The sequence below is a fragment of the Ambystoma mexicanum genome, chromosome 1p (genome assembly GCF_040938575.1).
Source record: "Ambystoma mexicanum isolate Mex_15411 chromosome 1p, UKY_AmexF1_1, whole genome shotgun sequence".
NCBI classification, from domain to species: Eukaryota; Metazoa; Chordata; class Amphibia; order Caudata; family Ambystomatidae; genus Ambystoma; species Ambystoma mexicanum.
Window position 1 is genome coordinate 1,238,164,472 of NC_090921.1, and position 15,294 is coordinate 1,238,179,765.

Here is a 15,294-nt window from a genome sequence, read left to right on the forward strand (position 1 = left end):
GCAAGGCCAAGGAAGAGGACCCAAGGCAGGTGGCCAGAGTGAGACGGGGGGTGGGGAGGAGCAGGGGCAGGGGTCTCAATGAGAAGGATCTCTCTTACTGGCATTAAGGCAGAGAACGTTGGAGGCACGCCAATCCTGAATCGTGGCTAGACAGTAGGGAATGAGCGATAGGGGAGAGGAGGCTGATGGAAAGCGGAGTGTCATCTGCATAACACTGGAAGTTGGAGATCAGGTGGGCCAAAGGGGCCAAGTAGAGGTTGAAAAACCAGGGTGAGAGGATAGAGCCCTGGGCAACGCCACATGTTAGAGCGAGAGATGACCCGGTTGGACCTGGGAGGGGTGGTCCAAGAGGAAGGTCAGCCACTCCAGGGCCTGATCCATGATTCCCAGGTTCTCACACAGTCGATTGAGCAGGATGGCATGGTTGACCACATCAAAATCAGAGGCAAGATTGAGGATAAGGATAGACGGAATGCGGGAATCCAGGTTAGAGAGCAGATATTCACAGGCTTTCAGGGGAGCAGTTTCCGTACCTCTGGCAGCTCTGAACCCAGACTGATGGTCATGGAGACAACCATCAGATACAGTGTGGAACTTAAGCTCGGAGATAGCCAGCTTTTCCTAGAGCTTGCCCAGGAAAGGGGTGATGGAGATTGGGCGATAGTTTGCCATGCAGTTAGGATCGGCAGACTGCTTCTTGAGGAGGACGTGCACAAGGGAGTGCTTGAGGTGAGAGAGTAAGTTCCAATGGCGAAAGAGTGATTACAGAATTCGGCCAAGGCTGCAGTGAGGGAGCCAATATGGTCCTTGATGGTTCTTGAGGACGGTAGCACCTTTTTGGACAGCACTTTTTTAGATCGGACTTTGTGTAGAACCTTTGTTGGGTGTTGTCCGAGAAAGAGGAGAAAGAACAGGATGGTACTGAGTGAGTTTTAGCAGAGAAGTGAGAGGCCAGAGCCGTACAGAGGGCCTGGAAGGGAACAGGAGAGGTAGAGACTGCAACAGGATTGGCCAGTTCCTTGCAGATTTTAATGCTTAGCTGTGTTGGAGGCCGCAGAGACTCTGGCTTGAATGTGTGCCCTGTTCCTGGACAGGACGGAGGGCCTGTATTGCCTTGGGAACAGGTGGCAGGCCAGTTGAAGGATGTGCCCGAAGCCCTCCACTTCCTCTCAGCCACCCTGCGCTTGCGTTTCAGGACATTGAGGTCAATATCATACCTAGAGTTGCACTTGGAGGTAGGCTTCAGCCGGGCTCTCCTGATGTGGGCAAGGATGCCCTCCAGGGTTTTGGAAATGGAAAGATGTAGATTAGAAAGGGCTGTCCGCTTTTGAGTCAGCCACAGGAGTAGGAGCAGCAGAGAAAGTAGCAGCAAATGCATCCACAGACACACGCTTCATGGGCCGAATGACCGAGAAGGTAGGTGGAAGTGCTGGGGCTTTGCCTGAGTGATAGTTTCAGAGGAGAGCAGAATGTGGTCAGTCCAAGACAGGCATCGTGAGAGGGTTAGAGGGGGTGGGGGGATGTCTGAGGTGATGAGAAATCCAAAGTATGTCCGGCAGAGTGTCGGACCAGTGAGCAAAAGGTAAGGGAAGTGAAGCTGAAGGCTTTACGTCCCTTCAAAAAGTCAGAATGGGTTTAAAAACTGAGTAGAAAGAATGGTGATCCATAGGAGCTATAGAGGAAAAAGAGAAATTTCAATAAATTCATCTTGGTAAACTATTCAGGCAAAAATCAAACTGTTCATTTGGGTTTGAGAATAGGGATTGAAGGAAAGTGTTTGGATGATGTGATGGCCCCACTGATTAAATTGGATTGGGATACAATGCTGGGAACAAGAACATGGCTGTTGCATAACCTTTTTTTTCTGTCTCTTTTCTCATTGGCAGTGCCAACTGCTCTTCACTGTAATGCAATACACCAAATTATGACCAGTACTGCTTGGGGTGAAATTGTGAAAATTGGTCACATGTTGACAAAAATGCATTTTTCACAAAGTAGAAATTTGCTAGGTAAAAATGTTTCATGGGCAGAACATTTAGATGTGCAACCGATCGTAATGTTACATTTTTCTAATAACACTATTCTTCTAGATCTACCAGTACATTCAAAGCCGTTTCTATCGCTCACCTGAAGTTTTGCTTGGAATGCCATATGATTTGGCCATTGATGTATGGTCCCTAGGATGTATTCTGGTCGAAATGCACACCGGTGAGCCCCTTTTCAGTGGCTCCAACGAGGTAAGCAAATCTGATTTCTCTAATTCTATTTGCCTACTTTTTTTTGTTGTGTTTTATAGTTTCCATGCCCAGCTATTATTCCTTGTTTACAAATTGATATGTGGATTAAAATGGTGGTAGCCTTCTCTTTTGCCTGTGCAGGTCCTTGCTTTGTTTGGTTTCCGAAAAGACTTTCAGGAAATTGTAAAATGGAGCATTGCACATTTTTGCAAGTTGCTACTGACATATTATATTTCGACAGGTACTGGGACTCATTTCAGGCATTGCAGCAATGCTACTGTTGGTGTTTTTTTTAGTGAACCCTCTGCTGCGGCCTTTGAAGAGACCCTTCCCAGGTAGAAAAGAGGTTGTCCAACAAATTAAACCAAAACTTTGATAATTGGTAATGTAGCAGAGCAGTCAGGTGATGGGCTGTTACCCAAGTACAGTTACTCCCGGACATAATACACAGTAAAATATACCAATAATATAGACTGTACAAATTACTGGGTAAGTTATGTTTCTAATACATGTTTGTTTAGTATTGAATAATGATTTTAAAAAATATGAATAATGATTTTAACTGTCAAGTAAGTAGTGAATAACACTGCACTGGTACATAAGAACACAACAGTAAAGGAATGTGTCATTGATTCCACGATAATGTGACACGTCATACGTAGGCCATTCGAAAATACTAAAGAAAATGGAGGGTTGGAAGGGTTTAAACCTTTTAGGAAAACAGCTCAGTCAATGCAGTAAAATTGAACAGAATCACAGTACTCTGCCTGAATAGGTACCATTTCACTTTAAGAAGCAAGTAGAAAAAATGTATTTGCTAGTGGTTACTGCGATATTATTCTAATACTATTCATTTTAATAGTACAGAGTGGTGAACTGCTGTGATTATTTTATTTAACAATTCCCAGGTACTTTCTCAAAATTATAGGGGAAAAGGAAGTGAAGTGCCCCTTTTACCTCACACGTACAAAGGAGTAGCCATTCCTTTTTCTTCTTTGGCTTCTTCTCTTGGCTGATCCATGCCCTTTCTAGTTTGTCCTAGGTGTCCCCCTGGTCCTCCCTCAGATGGCTGGGAGCTGTGCTGGAACCATTTCTAGACAGTTTTCCTTAATTATCACCTTGATGTTGGAAGCTTCCATCGTATAGAAGGGTTATTGTACCCATACAACACATTTGCTGTTCTTCTGGACTATCCTGAGTCACGTGCACAATTTCCCCATTGTAGGACCGTTTTTGATGGCTAGTTGTCAAGTCTTGCTCTATGCGTTTCCTGCAACTCCTTGGTCTGTTCCTATGCCTTCTGCTTGTCATCTCAGTCCTTGCTTTTGTGTTCTTGCTTGTGGGCCGTGTTAGGACAGTTTTTGTAAAGTCCAACTAAGGGCTTCATAAAATCATATCTGAGGCAGTACAAAATCTCAACTCTAAGTATAAGGCTGTGCCATCTAAGAACATTTTGGTAGCATAGAACGAGCATTCAGGCTCATTTTAGGAGGGAGAGGGCTGAAGGTTAGTACAAAGAAATTGTAGCATGCATATGGTTCAAAGAAACACTGATACAGTAAGTATCATAAACATAATGGTTTATTTTAAAAACAGTAGGCCAAGATAAAACTTGGGGTAGCAAGTACTATTCACATAAGTTATTAAAACACACAAAAACCAACACAGTACCAAAGGTATACAAGCCTAGTTATAACGTTATTTAGAGGAGCATTGAGCAACTCAAGTTGAGTCAAACCTAAAGTTATACATTCACTATAGCAATCTGCTATTCTTGGGGAATAAGACCAGGTTAGTTACCTTTTAGGTTACAATAAGTAATTCAAGCACTCCTACGTCCCGTCCCCTTTCCTCCATACTTATGGGACATCCCTCCGTCCTGTGGGACTGGACTAGAGCACTTTGTAAAAGCATCAAAATGTTTGCAAAAATGTTTGTCCTTCCTCTTTCTACGCGGGGTACACCACGTTGCCGTAACCCCGCCCATCCTAGCTCCACCCCGTGCCTCGCCCATCAGTCCTTTTCTCCGTTTGTTCGGGACTGGACGCACTTGCATCTGCGGAAGAATTTCTTCCTTTTTTCCTCCTCTGGCTCTCGCTAGCGATCGCGTAGTAGTCTGTCTTTTAAGCTAGACTTTCCAAATTCTTCCTCGTGTCAGCGGCACTTCACGAGGGCAGATCCCCATCCTCTTTGTTTAGAGTGTTTTGGTCCCGATCACCTTTGGGACTCCAGTTTCTATTGTGATTCCCTTACGGTCCGGGCACTTCAACGTCGGTTAGAGTGGTGGAAGGAGGTGTTCCAGCGCACTCCTCCTACGCATTTTCAATCCTTCGACGAAAAGAAGAAATGCCCGGTAAGTACTTTACTTTTTAGAGCACCCCAGCCAGGAGACGCCTTCTCAGGGTCTTCCCGGTCCGGGATGAGCGTCGACCGCTAGGTTACTGGGGTTTGCCCCGAGGTGCCTTCTGGGCCTAAAAAGTGTACCAGAGTTTTCTCTTAGGGTCTCCGTAAGGGGCCTGTGAACACCGGAGTGCACTATGACACACCTCCTGTGGGGACTACTTGTAGACCTAGTTCTACTGAGTCGTGGAGTACCGGGGTGCGCCCTGAGGCCTCGGTTGGGCTTGGGGATACCGAACGCATGTTCGAGGCCCGCTATGAAAAGGCTTCTACCGGACTCTGGTCCGAGGTCCCTCGTAAAGAGGCTAAGGTAACCAACGGTTCTGAGAGGCCTGACGAGGCTTATCGTTGAAAGGCTTTTCTCACCGTTCCTGGTTCTTGTGGCGAAACCAGAACCGTTGAAGGGGCAAGAAGTGATTTTTCGAACCGAAGTTCCTCCTTTACCGGCCGTGCCGAGGTCCTTCCTGTGAAGGCTAATTTGGCTATTGGTATGTCACAGAAACCTTGCAGGCCGCATAGTACCAGCTCGGCAGAGGTTCCTTGTGTAAAGGCTAAAATGAAGACCCCTGATCCACCGGTGGGGACCCCTGCCTCACTTCCGCACGTGCTGCAGTTCCCCTCAGATAACGGCAAAATGGCGGCCATTCCCGCTACAACCACAGTGGCCATTTTGGGTGCTTCCCCTACAACTACGCCATCGGCCTCAGGTGTAGGGGTTGGCTCTGTGGGTGAACATAAGGTTCCTTGTGTGCATCCGTTTTGTCCACTTTACGACTGGAACGCTCGGATGCCCCTTCCGCACAACATCTCACTGCCTGTGGGTTCGGCACCCTTGATTTATGTGGACACCTCTGGGGATGACCCTACTTGGCATCCCACCCCTCTGCGTCTCTGGAATTATCCCCCTCATGAGAGGCCTTCTCCGGCAGCTCCAAATCTTTCTCCGGAGGACGTTTTTTTCGGCATGTTTCAGGTACTCGTGCGTACCGACCCCATGAGAGAGTATGTCAAGTGTCTTTTTAGGGAGATGGCCCGCCGGCGCCTCTGGCTCCACCCGTGCCTCCAGTGCTTCCGGCGCCGCCTTTGCCTACGGTACCTCCCCCTACCGCCCTTGCCTCCATTGTCCACCGTGGACAAGGTGGTGCCCGACATGGCTCAGCAGGACCCTGACCTGGACAGCGAAGACCAGCCCCGCTCTATTAGAGCCTTTCCCGACCGGGTGCTGGACATGTGTATTGGATGTTCCAGTGCCCGAGGCACCCGCTCCGCAGGAGGGTGTGCTTTCTGGGGCGTTCACCTTGTCTCCTTCGGAGCGTACCGGCCTGGTTTTGCAGAAGGACTTTTTGGCCGAGGTCCGTAGAGTCTGGGGAAAAGCCACACTCTGGACTTTTCGTCAATAAGAAAATTGACGCGTGCTACAGGCTGCATTCTTCAGAAGAGGTGGCCCTAGCATCTTGTCCGCCCCTTCCCTTACGATGGTGGCTGCGGCCACTTTACTGTCCAGGCCTGCAGCAGCCTCTTCTACGATGGCTACTCCGGTCCTGGGGAAAGAGGACAAGCTCCTTGACTCCCTTGGGAGGAAGATTTTTGTTAACTCTGCCCTGCAGCTGAGGCAGGCCAATGCAGAACTGGTGTTACCGGGGGCGAATATGAAGATGTGGAAAGGGGCTGGCGGAGTTCAAGGAGTTCATTCCGGTCGAGAAGCTGGATGACTAAGGCGGGATTGTCGGATGCCAGGGTCTTGGCCCAGGATCTGTTGGAGGCCGCGGCTCATCACGTCGACACCTCGGCTCGGGGCCTTATGCTTGGAGTGGATACCTCTCGGCAGGCTTGGTTGAACGCCACCAAGTTCTCAAAGAAGGTGCAGGACAAAGTGTTGGACCTGCCGTTTGACGGTTAGGAGCTTTTTCATTCCTCAACGGATGTAGAGCTCACCAAAATGAAGGACAGCACCCAAACAGCCAAGTCGCTGGCCATCCTGGTTAAATCTCCTTTTAGGACCCAGAGACCGTTGCCGGAAGGCCGGCCCTCTTCTGGTTACAGGGGGTTTCTAGATCAGAAATCCCACAGAGTGGATACCCCTTCAGCTAATTCCCGCTGAAAGCAGCAACGGACTCGGTTTTTCTCCAGCTCCTCCTCGGGTACAGGTGGTAACACCACCGAGAAACCTGCCAAATGAGGGTTCTCTGCGCTCTCACGAGACCTCGGTAGGAGGATGCATTGCGTCTCATTGGGAGGCGTGGCAAACCGTCACCGAGGTCAGGTGGGTCCTGGTCAGTCGCTGGGGCGGGCTTCTGCTTACCCTTACTCTCTACCCCACGCATCAACCCTCCTTTCCAGCAGTCTGGGTCATCCTCCCTCAAAGTCGAAGTTCAGAAATTGCTGGACCTCAGAGCTGTGGAACCCGTTCCGCCTAGGGGAGCGAGGAGAGGGCTACTACTCCCGACTGTTTACGGTGCCCAAAACCAACCAGGCTGGCCTGCGCACCATCCTAGAACTTTCCCTGTTCAATCTTTTCCTACCCCAAGAGAAATTCAAGATGATCACGCCTGGCCAGAGAAAGATCCTGTTTGCAGATGGTCGATTGGCTCAGCGTGGTGGACCTACAGGATGCGTACGTACATATTCTGGTCTGGAATCCACACGGGAGATATCTCGGTTTCTCTGTGGGAGAGGTGCACTTCCAGTTTCGATTGCTTCCTTTTGGCCTCAGCTAGGCGCCGCGTGTCTTTACGAAGATGTCTGTGATTGCAGCTTATCTTCGTCTGGAGGGTATCCATGTGTATCCATATTTGGACGACTGGCTCTTACGCAGCCCTTGCCTGTTGAAAGCTGCGTGCAATCCTTCAGTCTCTCCTTCAGGTCCTGTTCCACTTTGGGCTGTCGGTGAACTGGTAAATCTTCCATGACGGTCTCTCAGAACTTGATTTTCCTGGGTTTTCGCTGGAACACTATCAACTGCAGAGTTTACCTGACCAGGGACAGAATGGCGGATCTGTTGGCCACGTGTCAGATGTTTGCGCAGTCGGAGAGCATGTCGGCCTAGTGGTTCCAGAGGCTTCTGGGCCTCATGGCCTTGTGTGTTTTGGCTCTACCTCTCGCTCAGCTCAAGATGAGGCGGACTCAGATGGCTGTTCGGAGTTCTTGGCGTCGGGCTGTGGATCTGGACTCCATGTTGATATTGATTCCGGCTTCCATGAGAGCGGACTTGGAGTGGTGGTCGTCTCTCAGCAACCTGTCGGTGGGTGCGGGTTTTCAGGACCCAGCCCCAATGACTCCTCCCTTCTGGGGTGAGGTGCGACGTTGCATATTCAGGTCTCGGACCTTTGTGTCTGGCTGGTAGCAGTACACATCCCGGGCCAGCTGAACGTCACGGCAGACGCCCTCAGTCGGCGGCAATGGTCAGCTACGAGTGGGAACTGAAGGCGGAGATCCTCTCGTGGATTTTCCTCCGTTGGGCCACTCCGGAAGTGGACCTCTTCGCAACAGTGGCAAACAAGAAACTTCCTCCGTATGCCTCCAGAAATGGTCTTCGAGGCTCCTCTCTGGGGGATGTGCTTGAGATTCCTTGGCACAACATAAGGGCCTATGCTTTCCCGCCTCTGCCTCTGATTCATCGGACGATTTGCAAGCTGAAGAACACGGTGAACTGTTCTCTTCTGCTCATAGCCCCGTGGTGGCCGGCCAGGCTGTGGTTCACAGAACTTCAACACCTATCGGTGTGTGCACCGATCAGCCTACCGGTGAGTCCCGATCTGCTTCACCAGGGGATCAACGGCTGTGGAACCCCTCCCCACAATCGTTCAGCTTGACGGAATGGTGCCCGAGTTCAGGTCCTTGGAACATCTCAACCTGTCTCCTGATAACATGCGCATTATTGAGGCAGCCAGGAAACCCTCAACAAGGTCTCAGTATAGAAGCAAATGGCTTAGGTTCTGTCATTGGTACTTAGACAAACAGCTGGACCCAAGGGTGGCTACGATTGACATTGCGCTGTTCTTCGTATCCCACCTAGTAGAGTCGGCATTCACGTTCTGTCATGCAGAATTTCTTTTTCGGCAGTATCCACCTACCTATCTACGGACCAATGCGCTTACTCTGTCTAATCCAGTGGTTAAGAGACACGTTGCGGGTTTGACGTGCCTTTATCCCCCGGTTCGCAAGCCGCACCCGGCATGGGATCTGAATGTGGCCCTTACGGTGTTGTGCCATAAACAGTTCGACCCAATGGCCACGGTGGACCTCAAGCACCTTTCGTGGAAGGTGTCGTTTTTGGTTGCCGTTACTTCAGCAAAGCGTGCAGGTGAGCTCCAGGCTTTGTCTGTGGAGCATCCCTTCTTGGTTTTCCACAAGGATAAGGTGGTCCTACGGACAAATCCTTCTTTCCTGCCAAAGGTGGTCTCTGATTTCCAGCTGAACCAGTCAATCTCCCTGCCAGTCTTTTTTCCGAACCCTGCTTCAGAAGCGGAAAGGGTTCTGCATTGTTTGGATGTTAGAAGGGTTCTTAAGTTCCATCTAGACAGAACGTCCGGATTTAGGAGCTCTTCTGAACTGTTGGTAACCTTTGGCAATCCACAAGGTAAACAGGCCTCTAAGGCGACTATCTCCAGATGGATCGCTGCCTGTATTACGGAGTCTTACACTGCCCAAGGACTGCAGCCTCCTAAAGGTATTCATGCACACCTGGTGCGGGGCAAGGCAGCTGCAGTTGCCTTTCAAAAATGTCCCCTGGGAGACCATCGCATAGGCGGCTACTTGGGCCTCCCCATCGGCCTTTTGTAAACATTGTCTAGACCTGAGCTCCAGATCTGATGCTCAGTTTGGCCAGGCTGTGCTGAAGAAACTTTTTCAGTAAGGGGTTTTCCATCCATCCGTAGATCCTGTGAGGAGTGCTTGGGAATCTCCCACAAGTATGGAGGAAAGGGAACGGGACGTAGGAGTATAACCATGTTACTCAGCGTAGTGACCACCTTACTCCTAGTCCATAGTCCCCTTTCCTCCATGTGCCCGCCCGCCGTCCCCTCTAATAATGTTACTCTGTTGCTTATAGGTCTCTGACCTGGCGATAGAAAAGGACTGATGGGCAATGCTTGGGGCGGAGCTAAGATGGGCGGGGTTACAGCTGCATGCTGTACCCTGCGTAGAAAGAGGAAGGACTAAAATGTTTGCAACATTTTTGATGCTTTTACAAAGTGCTCCGGTCCCGTCCAACAGGACGGAGGGATGTCCCATAAGTATGGAGGAAAGGGGACTATGGACTAGGAGTAAGGTGGTCACTACGGTGTGTAACCTGGTTATTTTGTAGACCCTATTGGTCAGATCATAGTGTTATTCAATTACAGAATCACTTAATAGACCAACCTTGTTACAAGTATCTTTTCCTCCATCTTCATTGTTAGGCAAGATTGTATGCAGTAAAATGTGGGAAACTGCAATGGCCTTATCCTCTTGGCAATAGGTAACCCAGCCTTTGGTATAAGTCTGTACTACACAAGTTGGTAAAGTGTCTGAGCAGCCAGACTTATTTCAAGAGGGGTCAAAGTGAGCTGTGGGGTTTCACAGTGACAAGTATCCAAAACACACTTATACCCAAGATTTCTTGATTAAACAATTATTTATTAATTTAAGTCCGTTTTAAAAATGAGCCTTATTTAGAAGGGAGCAAATATGTAATACTTAAATATACTTCAAAATACACACTCTTGGTTTCAGTAAATCAGTAGATACCCTTTGGGGATGGTACAAAGACACTCCTACACCCTGAGGGGACTTCAATTGCTAGGACACTGTGGACATTGATATATCACTGGCACATTTAAAGCAATACGGAGTTTGGTGCCTAAAAGGAAAAGGTTAGGGAAGGAAACAATGGCTAACAGGTTTCTCAAACAGGTTAGCACTTTAGCACCCTCAATGCAATGTAGATTAACCCTTTCCCAACTATACAAGTAAAGAATGTATGATCAAAACACAGTCGGTAGTTAGAGTCTTAAGGGAGCCATCACAGTTCATGTCACGTGAGCAAAGTCTAGGGGAGCTAAGGCACTTTGTGAAGGTAAGTAAAAAGTCTTGCACAATGTTATACAGTGTTTGTTGAAAAGGAAATCACTGTAGGGTCACAAGCTGGGAGGCTTGTGAAGGGCAAAGCTGTAAGCAACTCTGCAAAAGGCAGCAAATGGAAGTCTCAACTGAGATCAAGCAAGCTACACAACAAGAGGAAAGCCCCTCTTAGTTTACAGTACCTTAGGTGTGAAGTAATTGGTTCCAGCTCGCTTCTGTTCCTGTTGTAGTATGGCAGATCCTGTTGTCCTGGGGTTAGGCAAGATTGTATGCAGTACCCTTAGGGTGCACTACAACAACCCTGACCACCTGGCAATAGCAACCCAACCTTTGGTATAAGTCTGTACTACACAGGTTGGTAGCGTGTTGAGCAGCCAAGCTTATCTAAAGAGGGGTCAGGGTGAGCTGTAGGGGCGTTAAAAAGAGATGTTAATGTTAAAGGACATTTGTACTGTGCACTATCACCACCGGAGTGGTCCCCTGGCGCATGGTGGCTCTGAAAGAGGAAGGGAGGCTGAGTTAGTGGGAGGAAGCTGGAAAAGTGCAAGAAGCAGTGATGTGCTGTTGGCTGGGCCTGCGGTATGGCCGGTAGTCGTCGTGTACTGTTGTACGAGTCTGTTTTTTGTTTCGATGTTGCAATGTAGTTTGTTGTGCTGTAGGTTTGTGGTTGTTTGGTTTGGAGTTTGAGAGATGTATGCAGAGGGAGAAATTGTTCGTGGAATTGGTTAGTTGGCATCTCTCTCCTGAATTTTTTTTTTTATTTTTTTTAAAATTTTTATTTTAATTTTCAAAATTACAATAAGATGAGCAAAAACATATTAAATGATTACAACAAAAACACATATACTCTAACCTACACACTTAACTATATACAAACCCCCAGAGTCAAATCAGATCTAAAATCAGGCCTAATACAATAAAAGAAATTTACCCCATATCTTATTGAACAATGCACTCTTTTTCTCCCTCAGGTACAGAACCCTTTCGATATCAGCCAAAATATGCATCTCAGCAATCCACATTTCAATTGTAACAGGAGTAGATGTTTTCCAGTTTCTCAATATCAATTTCTTTCCCACCATTGCTCCCCGAAAGATCCACTTTCTCTGGGAGGTACTCAAGTCTTCCAGCACATCAGTGCTGCCCAGCACAATAGTCTTGAAATCCAAGTGGATTCTCTCTTCGAGAACTCTCTCACAAATTTGATCAAATTCGAACCACATACCCCTCACTCTTGGACATTCCCACAACATATGTTCAAAGGTGCCCCTCTCCTGAACACATGCCCAACAGTCAGAGTTATCACTCATTCCTCTTTCCATCAAACGCTCCGGTGTCCAATAAGTTCTATGTAGAATCTTAATCTGCCGCGATCTTTCAACCAGACTCAAAGAACACAGTTTCACATTCTCACAGATTCGAGACCAATGCTCTTCCGCAATGTCCTCACCAATCCTTTGGTTCCAATCCAGTCTCACAGCATCATTTATCTTGTAGTTGGACACAATTTGTTTATAAACATAGCTGACCAAGCCACACCCACTCACCCCAGGTATCCAGCCAAGCAAATCCAAATTGACTCCCTTCTCTATATTCACGTCACCTACTGCTCTCCGGATCTTCCGATAGTCCGCCATACAAAAGGTAGGGATATCAAACTTCAACTTGACTTCTCTGGCAGTCAACCAGGTCATACCATTGAAAAGGTCCCCAATCCACTGAACCCCAGCAAGGAACCATTCTTGCCAGAACATAACTTTCCCTTCATATGTAACACTCGGATTCAGCCAAAGTGAAGCATTCGGGTCTCTCAATGCATCGAAACCCAAACACTCATTCAAAGCCAACCACGAAGTCCGTAGACTCTTAGTCAACGGGTTCTCCAACCTCCGTCTGCATGGCTGACTCGTTAATAAAGCCCGGGGTGACAACGGACTCACATGACTAGATTCCGCACCAAAACCATCCGCACCATCTGATTTAATACATGCAAATAAGGTACGGGCCATGAAGGCCAGATGATATGCCCTGAAGTCTGGCACCCCTAGCCCGCCTTTCGACAAGGGCAATTGCAGTTTACTTATCCTCAGTCGCAGAGGTTTATGATCCCACAAGAAACCCTGCATAAGCCTATCCAGTTCTCGCCAATACCTTTTCTCAATTTCCAACGGAACCATACTTAAAACATAGTTCACTCTGGGGGTTGACACCATCTTTAAAGCATTCACCTTCCCCCAAAGGGAAAGTTGAAGCAAGGACCATCTATCTATATCTGATTTGAAAGCAGCACAGACCACATTCATATTCACTCTCACAAAATCTGCAATTGTTGGCAAAATCCAAACACCCAGGTACATTAACCTCTCTGCACACCACTTGAAGCCCAACCCAGTAACCAATTGTTTGTCACATAGTGGGACAAGGGGTAGAACTTCTGATTTCGCCCAATTAATCTTGTACCCTGAGCACCGATGAAAGACCTCCAGAATATTCATAAGCACAGGCAATGATTCAGCAAGATTCCTAAGGACCAACAGCAGGTCATCAGCATACAGCCAAGCTTTTTGTTTCAAACCCCAACCATCAATACCCTGCAGGCCATCCTCAGTTCTCAACTTAATGGCCAAAGGTTCAACACTGAGTACAAACAAAAGAGGAGACAACGGGCATCCTTGTCTCGTTCCACGTTCCAAATCAAAAAATTGGGACCTCCAACCATTAGTTTTAACATCCGCCGTGGGCTTGGTATATAGTAGTCTGACCCAAGAACAAAAATGATGACCAAAACCCATTTTTTCCAAAACACTAAACATAAATTGCCAATTGACCCTATCGAATGCTTTTTCGGCATCCAATGAGAGAACCGCCGAGTCTTCTGAAAGTTCTGACGCTCTAGCAATGGTACACAGTAAAGTCCTCATATTGCTGGACGTCGTCCTACCCTTAATAAAACCCGACTGATTCTGATCTATCAGTTTCGGTAGAAGATTTTCCAGCCTTAATGCCAGAACCTTGGCTAGGATTTTGTTGTCCACATTAATTAAACTTATAGGTCTGTAACTGGACGCCAAGGTTTCGTCTTTGCCCTTCTTTAGAAATACCGATATCGTTGCATGTCTAGTCGTATCTGGAAGCAGTCCCCGAGCCTTAGAAGTCACATACATATCCTTTAACAGTTCCAATGCAGAATTAGGCAACCATCTATAAAACTCCACCGGCAGTCCATCAGGGCCCGGAGACCTGCCTGCACTTAATTTAGAAATTGCATTCCTGACCTCATCCACAGTTACCGGTTCCTCCAACAAAGTTGACTCCTCTACAGAAATTTCTGGGACTGGGATTGCCCCCAAAAAATCCACATTGGTTGCATCAGTGTATGTCTTACTTCTATACAAATTCTTATAAAACTTCATGAACACCTCATTTATTCTCAACGGATCAAAAGTAGTCATACCACCAGAGTCCGTAATCGATGTGATTGAGCGCTCCGACTCTCTCAACCTCATTCTGTAAGCTAGCCAACGATCACACCTCTCACCCCGTTCAAAATAAGTGCACTTTTGTTGAAAATACCTTTTCTCTACTCTGTCAGAAATCAACACAGTCAATTCCCTTTTCAAACGATTCAACTCCGGAAGTATAAACAACTGTGAAGGATCCACCATCAATTTCCGTGATAAATCATTTATTTTATTCTCTAATTCCATCTGCGAATTGTCCCATTTCTTTTTCAAGCCTCTCGCCAAATTAATACATACCCCGTACAGTACATTTGAAGGCCTCCCAAACTGTGCCCAGCTCCACCTCACCATTACAGTTTTCCTCCACAAAATAATCTATTTCTGTTGAAAGTTTGTCCATCTCATCAACATTATCCAACAACATAGGATTCAGTCTCCACGTAAATTGTCTGTCCATTGAAAAATCCCATCTCAAATCAAGAACCACATGTGCGTGATCCGTCAACACAATATTACCAATACTACTCGACTTATAACTCTGTAACATACCTCCTGACATCAAAACCATGTCAATCCTTGAATAAGTCGCATGCGCTCCTGAATAGAAACTGTATTCCCTTACCAACGGATTATTCATCCTCCAGCTGTCCTTCAGATCATGCTCCACCATTAAATCCAATAGTGCCTTAGTTTGTACATCAGGTCTCCTGCAGAATCTGTTTTGCTCCTGTCCAAGGTATAGTCAATAACCGTATTGAAATCTCCGCCCAAGATTACGTTACTAGTCCCTAGATCCTGAACTGTTTGTGCAACCTCCCTGAAGAAGGAACCATCATCCACAGTTGGTGCATAAATATTGCAGAATGAAACCACCTTGCCCTGAATGTTCGTCAGAATGGCAACCATCCTACCACCCTTGTCACACATCACTCTTAGCACCTTAATCGGGGCATTTTTCCTTATCAAAATCACCACACCCCTGGACCTTGAATCAAAAGAAGAACCGTATACTTTTCCTACCCAGCCCTTCCTCAAACCATCCAAATCTTCCTTAAGGAGATGAGTCTCCTGAAGTAAATAAATGTCCCCATTCAAATCATTCAAATAGGACATCACTTTCCGTTTCTTCTGCACAT

General features: G+C 47.3%; 1 protein-coding gene across 1 annotated transcript in view; it reads left to right on the forward strand.

Moving 5' to 3' along the window:
* The window catches only part of LOC138452392 (dual specificity tyrosine-phosphorylation-regulated kinase 1B-like), a 526,499-nt gene that overhangs the window by 362,337 nt on the left and 148,868 nt on the right, over positions 1–15,294 (forward strand). Inside the window, exon 7 of the mRNA XM_069604969.1 lies at positions 2,091–2,237. Within this exon, the coding sequence (XP_069461070.1) occupies positions 2,091–2,237 (147 nt within the window). The remainder of the gene's footprint in view (positions 1–2,090; positions 2,238–15,294) is intronic.